Below are 14247 nucleotides of genomic sequence, written 5' to 3'. Positions count from 1 at the left end.
AGTCAACACCTCAAACTCGTTGTTGTGCTCCTCAAACCATTTCTGAACCCTTTTTGCATTGTGGCAGGCACATTATCCTGCTGAAAGAGGCCACAGCCACCATGGAATAGCGTTTCCATGAAAGGGTGTACAATACATGGTCTGCAACAATGCTTAGGTAGGTGGTACGTGTCAAAGTAACATCCACATGGATGGCAGGACCCAAGGTTTCCCAGCAGAACATTGCCCAAAGCATTTCACTGCCTCCGCCGGCTTGCCTTCTTTCCATAGTGCATCCTGGTGCCATGTGTTCCCCAGGTAAGCTACGCACATGCACCCAGCCATCCACGTGACATTAAAGAAAACGTGATTAATCAGACCAGGCCACCATTTTCCATTGCCCCGTGGTCCAGTTCTGATGCTCATGTGCACACTGTTGGCGCTTTCGGCAGTGGACAGGGGTCAGCATGGGCACCCTGACTGGTCTGCGGCTATGTAGCCCCATACACAACAAACTGCGATGCACTGTGTATTCTGACACCTTTCTATCAGAACCAGCATTAACTTCTTTTTTATTAATTTGAGCTACAGTAGCTCGTCTGTTTGATCGGACCACACGGGCCAGCCTTCGCTTCCCAAATGCATCAATGAGCTTTGGCTGCCCATGACCCTGTTGCCGGTTCACCAATGTTCCTTCAATGGACCACTTTTGATAGATACTGACCACTGCAGAACAGGAACACCCCACAAGAGCTGCAGTTTTGGAGACGCTCTGACCCAGTTGCCTAGCCATCACAATGCCATCAAACTTGCTCAAATCCTTACGCTTGCCCATTTTTGCTCCTTCTAACACATCAACTTTGAGGACAAAATGTTCACTTGCTGCCTAATATATCCCACACACTAACAGGTGCCGTGATGAAGAGATTTTCAGTGTTATTCACTTCATCTGTCAGTGGTCATAATGTTTGGACATAGTTTGGGTGACTTGCCTCGAGCACGCAGTCGCTCATTTAGAATGCTCCGAATACGTCAACATTAGAACATTGTTAAGAACAAATTCATGTGTGTACTTGGATTCGGAAGGTTTTTGTGAGAAATAAAAATGTGCGTATAAAAAACAAATAGTGTACGCAATTATGAGGAAACATGCGTACACAAGAATTTGAACATGAAATCTGCTAACAAATGTTTTCACAAACAAATCATGATTCATCAATAACTTTTGTTCTAATTTTTTTTCTAAATTTTCTAAAAACCACCTGTACGCAAAAAAAAAAAAAATCACAATCTTGGTGGCCTTATAAACATGTTAAGATGACATTTTAAACATAGCTATAGATCTTAAATAGGCCTCAGTAAAAGAGTATGCAATGCTTTCTTGCAGCCTGAGCTACCGCACATTTTCTTAACCCTCAGAGCCCGACGGCATCGCCCACGACGTCACACGGCACCTCCGATAAATATCTATATTATTTCATGAAACTTTTATCGATTTTCTTACCGTTTTTTCCAGCAGAAAGCTAACGAGCTAGCCATCATGGGGGTGTCTTTGGTGTCTTTGTAGCCTTTACAGAAGGTTTTCTATCCAGCCTGGAACATGTGCATCTTTTTGGAGTTGTTCAGCAATAAATCAAAACGCTTACATCCAAGATATATCCACTTGATGTCCATAATTTATACATTTTCCGTCATTTTTGCTGCTAGCGCGATGCTAGCTGCCATTTTGGATGAGGGTTTGACCAATGACAGGCTGATCCGTCATCCACGTTGGTGTGCGTCATTACGCATGAACCACAGCTCTTTTATTGTGAAGAGAGAGAGACGCACGGCTAGTGTTGAGGATAGAGAGAGAGAGACGCGCTGCAGTTTTTAGTAGTTTTGTGGAGAAAGTTTGAGGAAAAAGTTTGAGGAGAAAGTTTGAGGAGAAGTTCCTGATAGGAACTGTTTTGAGGCTTGGCACCAGTAAATATCCAAAATCCAAAGAGGCCAAAAGCGCCTGGACTTTTTTTGGAAAAATGTAAATAGTTTTGGTTCTGTATAAGTTATCATGTTTATTCCTGAGTTCCAGGACTCTAAAGACTTGAACAAACTGTTTTCCAGAGGAAATATGCTTAGCTTTTATTTATTTGTGTGTGTTTTCAATAAATATTTGAGTGATTCAATTTACGTTTTATGTTTTCATTTGTCTTTATGGTCCCATAACTTATTTTACATTCAGGTGACATCAATGCAACACAAATATACTGACAGAGCAACTTGTCTTGAAAAAAAAGAGGTGTGTCAATTGTCTGTGCACAACAGGGTTGATGTTTTACAAGCTTTTTTAGTAAATAACACCAGGCGGAAAATTAATTGTAAAAATACCCTTAGGTCTTAAAGGGTTAAAGACGCAGATACACGCATATACAGCTGGCTAATCAGAGGTATATAATGTCTGTATAAAAGATGTTTATTGTGTTTTAACTTGTTTTGAGGATGGCACTCTTAGTATTGCTCAAAGATCTTGCTGCGCGAGCTCTTTGGAGAGAATGCATCTTAAGTGTTATTTGCTGAGTGACGAAATAAAGGGGTGTGCGGAAAGCCCTTATATGGACATGGTTGGGTGCGTTTTATGTAAAAGACTGGCCTCATGGACACTGTCGCTCATTTAAAATGCTCCGAAGAACAAATTAGAGTACACACTTGTTGTGAGGTAGGCGGAACATTTTTTTTGAAAAGTTTAATTGTGCGTATAAATGTGAATACGGAACGCAATTGTTAGTATATGAGACCCAATATTTGTATTTGGACAATCTTTCTTCACTGGCTTGAAGGTTAATGTGTAACCTTCATTTAAAGGGGTCATGAACTTTTTTTTAATTTTAGGTCCACTTATAATGTTATCAAGATTTTTACATCAAAGAACATTTTCTAGCCTGTGTTTGACCCTCTCTTTTAAACACTCCATTTTGACAGGCGTGTCGCATTCAAGACTTGGAAGAAAACACCCACTGCTATAATCAGGTAACAGTTTTGCATAATCATTTTCAAAATCCTCGCAATTGTACGTGTGGCATTATTTAAAAAACTTCCAATGTTGAAAAATATCTTGTTATATAGTTGAAACATTTTCCAACAATGTGAATTTTTTTTGCATATTACAAACTATTTGTTACAACCAAGGTTTATAAAGCATAAGTACTTGGATTTACCACAGTTATAGTTACAAAGATAACTTGTGGTGTTGTGTAAACAGAAATATGGTTGACTGTCATCATTTGTCGCACTGTCGTTCTTATAGGCTATTCATCATTAATCCTTTTCGATAAAGTAAAGAACATATACATTGTCATTTGCAAAGTCATGTTTTTAATAAAATGAACACGCATCTGTCTTACTGATGACAAAACAGAAGATGTCGCTCAATGAAGATTTTATTCAGGATTATAGCGAATGGCTTTAATCAAAACAATAACAAAAGCGGTGTTCCCTACGTGCTTTCTTACGTATCCGGTGTTATACCGAATTCTGTGACCACACACATAATAGTAGTGACGGTATGATTAGGATTGGGATAAGGATTAGCTCAAAACAGCGCCTACTAGGGTCACATAATTTGGCACAACACCCTGGACCCCCCGCATTAACCCCATAAATGCAGAAACAAAGGAAAGAACACCAAATCACAACTATTCACAGTTTTAATTAAAAAAAAACGTTTTGGACTAATGAGGAAGGTGATATTTTTATAGTACAATGACCTCTTATAAGTCAAAAGATCAAGAAAAATGTCATGACCCCTTTAAGATCCAACCAGTACGTTTTGTTCACTTTAAAGAACACCATAATAATAGTTCCTAAAATAATGCTGTTATTTATGCTTCTCGACCAAAAAAGCCTTCCTGCCTAAGGCTTGGAACAGCCCTTTGTGATAATCAATGCCGTGTTGAACCAGAAGGGGAAAAGAGAGATTCCATTTCAAGAAATAAGATATGCAAGCCATCCACAGATCTCTTTACAGGCCATAGCTCCCAAAAAAAGTCAAAGGAGCTCTGCTTGGGATACAGATCATCCTAAGGCTGACAGTTGGCCTCGTTTAGATTTTCATATATATGATCTCAACAAACAAAGATGAAAACAAGATGAGCTGGAGGCATTCATTCAAACTCAAGGTTGAATTTGAATGTGAAGCCAGTCATGCTGGTTTGCTTTACCAAGGCACTGCTTTCCAGGACTACCAGGGAAAGAAATCCTAGGAGAACGTAGGATTGTGGGAACAAGAATGTAAATTTGCTGAACTGAACTGAATTGTAATTGAGAAGAAATATTGTGTACCTTAGCTTTTTAACTGTGCCTTCAGTAATTTGGTGCTAAATTAAAGTCTTAAAAAAAACAAATGCATCGCGTTTTTGTGAAAAGTCATCTGAAAGGTGAGATAAAGACTGTATTCAATAGTTTAAAAAGAAATACTTTTTTTATTTATTGTTAATGCGGGTCATCCCCTCAATGTATTTCGCCATGACAAAATGACGTAAAATGGTGTTTCAATAAATGTTGGAGAGAATCCTTGTGCTCATATTAACTATAAATATTTTGATACACTTCCAGGGATGTGACTGCAATGTAAATATAATGACGCTGGGGTATGTACACCGACAACATGAAAACCGGATGGAACGAGAGATAAAACCTGAGGGGAATATCTAATGAGCTTAAATCCATAGCGACTGATAACCTAAAACAGACAAGATGGTGTGGCAAGCGGAGATATGCCTCACCTCTAGAATATGATCTCCAGGAGCCAGCTTGCCATCTCGAGCAGCCAGTGAATCACGCACAATCTCCTGAATGACGATGTTGCCCAAGGGTGTGTCCTTCCCTCCCACTATCCGCAATCCCAAATCCTCATCTGTATCCTCTCGAAACAGCTCCACCACAGTTGCCTCTGCCACAAGACTGGACCTCAGAGGGGTATCTGGGAAACCAACAGACCATCAGGAAGCTGATTGCTAACAACTACGAACAAATGCTTACAACTACCAAGTATTGCAACATATAACAGTAACCCATGCAGTTTGTTTATGGCTGCAATAGAATGAGTCATTTATCTAAGGAAGCACACAAATGTATGACATATTATTCCCATGAAATAATGAGATAGTTACTAGGCAACTTTATGACTAACAGCATTTCCATTCATCCAGACGACAGGTCCAGACTCCCTCCAGGTGTTTTTAGAGCATTAAGCAGATACAAGTTGGAGTGAATCTCCATGAATATACATATTCTCAGGCAGTGACAATTGTTGGTTTTAATGACATAATGTATTTCGGTGTAATATTAATAACAACCTGGCACACCTCAGCCACAAAATAAAGGGCAACATAAAAGATTCCCTCTGTTTTGCTTTACCCAAAAGTAAACACAACTGGAAATCAATTTCCTCTGCTTTTCAGTGTCTGTGCTACACTCTTCTTACCTTTCCTCTTGAACTACCACAAATCAAAAACTACCATAATACACCCCCCAAGAAAAAAAAAACCCCACCAAGAATGTGCTTTATTCTTTTCTACATCTAATCCTTACCAGATGGTGTACAGTACAGAGAAAACAGAGATATTATACAAATATTATTTATGTAGAAATAGTGATATAACATTTCTAGCCATTACAGATAAGCCACGCCAAGATTTACTTTTTATGCAATAACCGATAAATGGAAAACCAACATCAAATTTCTATCTAAATCCATTGAAAATTGAAAAACTAAAAATCTGTCATTTCAAATGCTATAAAATGCTATATAAAATGAAAAATATATATTTATTGTAAGGTTTCCCAACAAAACCAATCTAGGGGAAGGGAAATTATACAAATACATTTTTTTAAAATCTGCAAAATTGTTCGATAACCATTTTGGTATCAATATTCCTAAAAAAATATATGTAAATACTCCTAATTTTAATTACACTTGGAATATCATAACTGCTTACACATGGATCAGCTAACGCTCATTACATGGTTTTGTAATAATATTTGATGGACAGGGTACAAGAAAAACAGAAAGAGATGCTATACCATCTTCCCCCTCCTCAAAGGCTGGGTTGACCAGTCCAGGTTCTGAGGGTCCACTGAGTTGAGCGGTGCGTGCAATTGTTGGGGTAGATTTGACGTCAGCTAAATCTCCATCTGATTTGCTTCCTTTAAACTCGTTCCAGGAAGGTTTCTTTTTTTTCTCTGCCTCCTCCCTGAGTCGTTTGAAGGCAGGACATCTGAAAAAGAGAGAATTGGAGCACAGTGAAACAGATAGAACTTCAGCATCATTACTCAGTGGCCTGCTGTTAATTAACCTACAAGACATTCATTACCAGATGGCAGCCGCGGTAACTAAAAATATCCTAAACATGCACCAATGCTGACTGCTGCTGTGGACCTGCCATATTCAGGAGTCAGCAGAAAACAGAAGCGAAAAACAAACCAATGCTTAAATGCTATGTAGCTTTGCACTGAAACAATTATCTATTATTTTAGATGAACATGCTCAGGGAGTGGGAATTCTCAGTACAGAAACAAGATGAGCTATGCAGATGAAGAGATGAACAGGCTTTTCTGCTGCATTGCAGGGATGGTATTGGTCAAAAAAATTAGCAGAATAAGGTCTAGTCTGGGTTTCACCATGTCAATACCTCCCTTCTCATCCCACAGCTGCCATCTCTCTGTTTACACTGGGCCGGTCCTGCCCATGTGAGCTATCAGCCAAACAACCTTTAGTCCATGGCATGCCATTACATCACAGAAGATAAGTATGATAAAGCGGCAAAAGGAAACCCATGCAAGGGAGATGAACGCTGAGGCACAGGGTCATACTAGTGTTCCATTAATGCCAAAGTCATGGATTTTATTCCCAGGGACTTTTTTTTTTCATACCATATCACCCAGATCATTAACTATGGCTTTGCATTTAGTGGATCAACCTTCAAGCAAATTCTCTCTCTATATTTTTTTTTTTTTACATTTAATCTTATAGGAGTGTGGAAAGGAACTAGAAGTTTGTACAAGGGGAAAGTTGTGAGTAGGGATGAACTCTTAATACAACTTAAATCCCGTACCTAAACAGACGCAAATTAAATATGTCAACTCCCATGTGTTCCTGGCAGACGGTGAACAGGATGAACTATCTGCAGAAATTTTATAGTAATAACTCATGTGATTCCTAATTAACTCCATTATTTAACAGAGTCACTCATTTCTTTTCAGTTAGTTGGTCATATGGTCCAGTTACGTCTATTCTTTAATCCTGTTCAGCTCTCTCAAATCTCTGTTCACATGAAACCTGGATAAGTGGAATTCCACAAATTTTTGAGCAGTTCTCTTAATATCTACAGCAATACAACATGTGCATATTTATTCACCTCTCTTCATTTCTACAGAATGATATCTGCATTTTCTCTGTCTACATCTCTTTTCGAATATGCCTTGGTGCCTTAGTGATATGTAAACATTTCCATTTTAAAAGTTGTGGCACGCACTAACCTGTTGTGCAGATGGGGCTGCAGCTCACAGCGTTGCATGATCTGCTGGCACTCGCTGCGGAATGGGCACAGCACAGCCAGTTTGTCCAACAGGTTGCGCACCAGCAGGCTGGAGGCTCGGCACTGCTGTAGCTGAAGCCTCTGGCGGTCGACTGGACAGAAGTCTTGGTCGTGCAGGAAGTTGCTGAGGCACTGGAAGCAGTACGTGTGGCCGCATGGCGTGTCCATAGGCTGCAAAAGAGGCTGCAGGCAGATGTGGCACACCAGCTCGTCATCCACTTCATCCTGATATTCAAACAGGTGACTGTCCTGACATTCATGACACTGTCCACATTCCTTACACACCCGAGCCCACGTTACGCCACCTGCCAATGGAGACGCCTTGGACTCCATCATGGCCTGAAGAAGTAAAGCTGGACGTCCGCAGCGCTGGAGAGCTTATGCCTCTTTCTCAGCTTGCAAACTCTTCATCAGATTCATCAGATGAGAAGCAATCAAATATATCCCATCCAAGAAGAGTACAAACTGCTAGCTGCTTCATCTACACCCAAGTTTCTGTTGGAAAAGAGAACAAAGAAAAAATGAAGCTCACGTCAGGCATTCTTTTTTTGGCTCATGCCGGCTGGACAGGAAATGACATGGATCCACTTAACAGCAACAATATGGGGAGAGGGCTGCAGCTGTATCCTTTCCACAAGTTTCCTCCTCAACAGCAATCTGAGTTTGGCTAACTATCACTGTTCAGGTCATTAAACCGGTTAAGCACTGTAAAATGGCAGGAGACATCAGTCAAAACTCACCTACTAGGTCAAACAAAGGAGCTGCTCTAAAAAGGAGTAAGAACTCAAAATGAATAGTGTAGAAATAAGCTTGTTGGTAATGACTCCTGTATGCCCGATCTTTCCTCTGTGAGCCACATAATCTCTGCTAAATCCATCTACAATGAATGTTTGTGTATTGTAACCTTAAATACAATCACACATTCAAGATGTCATTGTCATGTGGTGTGACTCCCTGACGATATTTATGAATAATTCATGATATTCGTTAAAAAAAACCTTATACCTTGAAGAATACGTATATACATTTTAATGTACAGATTAAAACGTCTACATGTATTCAGTTTAAGGAAAATAAATTTTACTTGGTTAAACCACATGACATTTTCAATTTCAATTAATTAAAAATAGTATTTAAGTTTTTTAAACAAACATAAATACAAAGAAGTTGGTGCATGTGTTTTAAATTAAATATTTTATCATTGACACGTCATGTGTCAATGTCAGACCCTTATAATAATACTATAAAATCATCACCTTTAGAATACAATAAATATATGATAATAATACACCAAAAATTCCCATTCTATAAAAAACAATTAATAGCACAATGCAATGACGATTAACAACCGGCACTCAAAGGATGAGCAAATGAGCAAAACAAACACACCGTCCGCCATGAATGTGAGGTAGTAAATCTTAATCATTATTCCAACCCACCTCAGATGGCAGTGCAGTTACACTCCCAGCAGCCACTGCATGAAAACAAGAAACTCAAGCCCAACAGCTGCGCTGGCTGCCTGCAGCCTGACTGAAACCAGAGCCCGTCATCTCAACAAGGGACAGAGTGTGTTTGTGCGTGTGAGTGTGTGTATGCAAGGACATGCAGTTAAAGGGGAGCTCAACAGACTGGCGTTCATAGTCCGGCTGTGTCGACCCAGGAGGAGGGGTTGAGAGAGCGTGCATTTGTGTGTGTGTGTGTGTGTGTGTGTGTGTGTGACGGAGGACGAGGGGGAGTGTAGAATGCTGATGTGGTACTAGTGCAGGCAGAGCATTCTAAGAACCAAGCTCAACCTCTGGCCAATTACACTGTGTTATGTGTGTGTGGTCTGAGGTCAAGCAGGACATATTTATCTCTCTTACTGCCCTTCTTCCCGTTTTACTGATAACTGAACAGATATAACCCTGTGAACACAATAATTCACACTAATCAGTAATTCACATCCTAAAAATGATATTCCTTACCACTACGTTTAAATAAGTGGCAAGTCAAGTAAAATTAATTACTTTACAGATATTATATATTATGTCTATATTGGATATTTAATTCTTCTATTTTTACCTTTCCCTTCAACTAAAGCTTAATCTTTAACAACACTTTATAATTTAATAAAATAATTTTTAAATAACACTGTAAAATGTAATAATTAATAGTATAAATGTAATAAAATAGAATGGAATTTGAATATTGACCATAGGGATGGATGTCAATTTACATAAAATCCCATAATAAATTAATAATCAATTAATCGATTAATCTTTCATTTGATTGGCTGACATGCTGCTTGGCTAAAGCTATTGGACTTCCGGGATCCGATAGACCATTTTCACAGACTGTGATGACGCGTTTTAACGGTCATCAATATCATACATTTCTGCAGCGTTTTTTGGATTTTTTTTGTTATGTATGTACATTTATAACACTAATACTTTGTATTTTGTTACTTTTGCATCAAAAAACAAAAAAAACAAACAAGTTAGCTCTGCTGCGAGGGTGTTTCTATGGGAGAGATGGTAAAAATTAACATATCTCTCTCTTTTGACTGCCATTAGCAACCTCACTATTTTTTCCCTCTTTTTGAAATTTGTAAAATCACTATTGTGGCGTTTTGCTTTTGCTATTTGAGCAAATGGGTACACAAAAAAAACTCATTCACAACTACAATATTAACCCAACTATGACGACTTCCGCTTTGAGAAACCCGGAAATGTGAAAAGGGTCTATTGCGTCGCGATCATAACTCAGTGTTTTCCAATATCATTTGAAAGTTCAACCAATGGAAACTAGATCTCGGGTGTGATGGGTAGGTGTGTAGATGCCAATCGGACAGCTGGAGCGCACTTGGATTGGCTTGATCTCTCAGATTGACAGCAGGCTTGCTGCAATAGTTGGTGTTACCGGTGTTACACCGTTCAGCTGCACATCGATTACATCACTTGCTCACCGCGGCACCATGCCCCACAGTCGTTTTGATTTGTTATACAGGTGCTGGTCATATAATTAGAATATCAACAAAAAAGTGATTTCACTAATTCCATTCAAAAAATGAAACTTGTATATTATATTCATTCATTACACACAGACTGATATACTTCAAATGTTTATTTCTTTTAATTTTGATGATTATAACTGACAACTAAGGAAAAACCCAAATTCAGTATCTCAGAAAATTTGAATATTACTTAGGACCAATACTAGGGCTGCACAATTTGAGGAAAATATATAATTGCGATTATTCTGGTTAAAATTGCGATTGCGATTTAAAATGCGATTATTATTATTATTATTTTACAAATGAAAAGTGTGTACCGGTATATAACATTTTGTTTTTAATATATTAATATTACTAATAATAATTATGATTATTATGATTATTATTGCTGAAGAAATATTACTATTACAATAACATTCAATATTAAACAATTAAAATAGAGCATTTAAGAATAAATATAACAGTATAATATTAATATTTATTTACAGAAAACAAAAAAATTATGGGTTACCTGTTAATATGCAGACAGCCTATGACTAAAAATCATTAGAAAGGTTGAAGGATTTATTGTGTGTGTGTGTGTGTGTGTGTGTGTGTGTGTGTGTGTGTGTGTGTGTGTGTGTGTGTATATGTATGTATGTATGTATGTATGTATGTATGTATGTATGTATGTATGTATGTATGTATGTATGTATGTATGTATATATGTATATATATATATATATATATATATATATATATATATATATATATATATATATATATATATATATATATATATATATATATATATATTAGGGCTGCAACGACGCGTCGACGTCGTCGATGACGTCGACTACGAAAATACGTCGACGTGCGTGAAATGCGTCGACGCGTCGGCGGCACATTATTTACGTTCTAGAATGGAACAGAAGATCTAGAATAATGGCAGCTTTTGCTCCCGGGCATAGTGAAAATGATCATTTATCATATAAAGCCAGACCGCGACATTCAAAAGTGTGGGAGTACTTTAAACAGAAGCCGAATAAAACTGTGCTTTGTTCGCTCTGTACCGCCGGTTTCACACTGCGCGGGGTGGCAGAGCAGGAGCTGTGCGCGTGGAGAGCGAGAGCTTTCACACTGCCAATCAGTGTTGCCAAGTCCGCTTTTTTCCGCGGAATTGGGCTACTTCTACACTGTTGCCGCGGGCTGTGTCTCATGTCCGCGGGTTGAAGCAAAAAAAAAAACCCACATATTTAACCCCCCGAACGCGATGTTTACCAGAGAACCTCCCCGAAACGCGATTGGGCTTGTTTTGGGCTAGTTTTGAGTAACGAATGGGTGGGTTTTGTTGTGTAAACCTGGCAACCCTGCTGCCAGTGTTCTCTCGCGCAGCTGAACCGTGGCGCGTGTATTGCAACAGACGGTCACATTTTCCGGGGTTCCTCTCCGACCCCAGTACGTCTCGTGCTTTTATTTATTATGGGCTGCATATATCTCCTGTTAATGCGACCTGGTTCCCCTCTGTCCCAAACACGCATAATAACTTGTTGTATATAGGTAGTTTACATGATTAAAGTAACATTAAAGTTAAGATATGCCTCTAGCTTTAATCATTTAAATGTGTCTTTGAAGTTTGGGCAAAAACTTCTGGCAGCTTTAGTCGTTGTTTATGCACATGTATCTTCAAAATAGACGACTAGTTATACATTAACACTATGCTGAAAGCTCCTGTATGTGAACCTTTTGCAGATAAATACAAGTGCATTTTCGTTTACTATTGACACAAATCAATAAGTAAATCATACTCAACTACTATAGTAAACAACTTTTCCTAATTAGGCCTACTCTGTATACATTTTATGATGAATAGTATCATTATATATTATGTTTAAAAAGCTTCTTTTGTTCATATATTTCATTATAAAATGGCATACTATTGCTGCCTTCACGTGCTATCGGAATTATCGTAAATACGAGTTTCCGAGGTAAAAATTGCACATGAACGCCCCCACATTCTGAAACTTGAATGCAATGAGCTCGTAATCACGACTTCAGAAGTCGGAATTATCCAATTTCCGATAGCACGTGAAGGCAGCATATGTTCACTACCCTTCCTGAAATACAATTAATATTGTCATCATTCATTGATTTCATGTTAAAATAATATACAAATTCACTACCCTCTTTGAAATAAAATAATCAGTAAAAAAGAATAATAAGATTAATCTGGAAAAATAATCGTTAGATTAGTCGACTAATCGAAAAAATAATCGTTAGTTGCAGCTCTAATATATATATATAATATATATATATATATATATATATAACATATTATAAAAATCTGTGCTTTTTATCTGTGATATCAATTTCTTAAAGTCTATGTCTTTAATATGAAATATGAGCCTCCTATGCATCCACTGTGGGGATTAAAACTCCTGTACATTGAAGGAAAAACATGGATTGTCATACATTTATTTAAAAGTATTCTTTTTCTTATTTTATACCCTAAAGTTTCATTCAAACTGGAGGCCAGAGGGCGCCCTCGAGCAGAAACTCTACATTTGCATCAGAGAAGTAATAGTGTTCAGGAAATCCCTTACTGTCTATAGTTAGGGATTTCCCAATCTAGCTATAAGCTGAATAAAAGGAAGATAGAAACTCTTTGGTTAAACATGACAACAATAAACACCACTGACATTGTGTATTTGAGTTCAAGTCTACTCGGGTATTTTCATAATAATAAAGTATGAAGTGCTGATTGACATTCTGTGATAAGAAACCACATCAGCTCGACTGACGATATGAAGTGAGTTAAAACATGTTATTAAACGTATTTTGTTGGACAACAGGTTTATGAACGCTTCTCATTACTAGTTTGTGAAGATGTTTGACACGTTGCTTTTTCAAGCGCACGTTATAATAAGCGACTCAAACTCACAGTGCTTTCAGAGATTGAGAAGAGTTTACTGATCACAGAGCCACTCTTCACTGACACGCTGGGCATATATTTAATTAATTAAAATCGCAGCCTTTGCGCTTTTATAATCACGCACAAGCCAAATCACAATTGTGGTTCGATTTCGATTAATCGGGCAGCCCTAACCAATACAAAGAAAGGATTTTCAGAAATCTTGGCCAACTGAAAAGCATGAACATGTACAGCACTCAATACTTAGTTGGGGCTCCTTTTGCCTGAATTACTGCAGCAATGCGGCGTGGCATGGAGTCGATTAGTATGTGGCACTGCTCAGGTGTTATGAGAGACCAGGTTGCTCTGAGAGTGGCCTTCTGCTCTTCTGCATTGTTGGGTCTGGCATATCGCATCTTCCTCTTCACAATACCCCATAGATCTTCTATGGGGTTAAGGTCAGGAGTTTGCTGGCCAATTAAGAACAGGGATACCATGGTCCTTAAACCAGGTACTGGTTGCTTTGGCACAGTGTGCAGGTGCCAAGTCCTGTTGGAAAATGAAATCTGCATCTCCATAAAGTTGGTCAGCAGCATGAAGCATGGCATACTGGTATACGGCTGCGTTGACCTTGGACCTCAGAAAACACAGTGGATCAACACCAGCAGATGACATGACACCCCAAACCATCACTGACTGTGGAAACTTTACACTGGACCTCAAGCAATGTGGATTGTGTGCCTCTCCTCTCTTCCTCCAGACTCTGCGACCCTGATTTCCAAAGGAAATGCAAAATTTACTTTCATCAGAGA

The 14247-nt window shown here is 38.5% G+C and overlaps 1 protein-coding gene across 5 annotated transcripts in view; it reads right to left on the bottom strand.

The window, feature by feature from the left end:
* lnx2b (ligand of numb-protein X 2b) overlaps positions 1-14247 on the bottom strand; it is a 31606-nt gene that overhangs the window by 10451 nt on the left and 6908 nt on the right. For 2 of the 5 annotated variants that reach the window (XM_079838785.1, XM_079838783.1), the window contains exons 2-4: positions 7495-8048; positions 6040-6233; positions 4740-4936 (exon numbers count right to left, since the gene is read on the bottom strand). In XM_079838785.1, coding sequence (XP_079694911.1) covers positions 4740-4936; positions 6040-6233; positions 7495-7889 — 786 coding nt within the window. In that variant the 5' untranslated portion in view covers positions 7890-8048. Of the gene's footprint in view, positions 1-4739; positions 4937-6039; positions 6234-7494; positions 8049-8992; positions 9212-14247 lie in introns of those variants that run through there. The other 3 variants (XM_079838786.1, XM_079838784.1, XM_079838782.1) reach the window with 3 other exon arrangements.

This window comes from Gobio gobio, assembly GCF_949357685.1.
Source record: "Gobio gobio genome assembly, chromosome: 16".
Lineage (NCBI taxonomy): Eukaryota > Metazoa > Chordata > Actinopteri > Cypriniformes > Gobionidae > Gobio > Gobio gobio.
The sequence above is the reverse complement of the archived record's forward strand: the minus strand, read 5'-3'. Positions and strand labels throughout refer to the sequence as shown.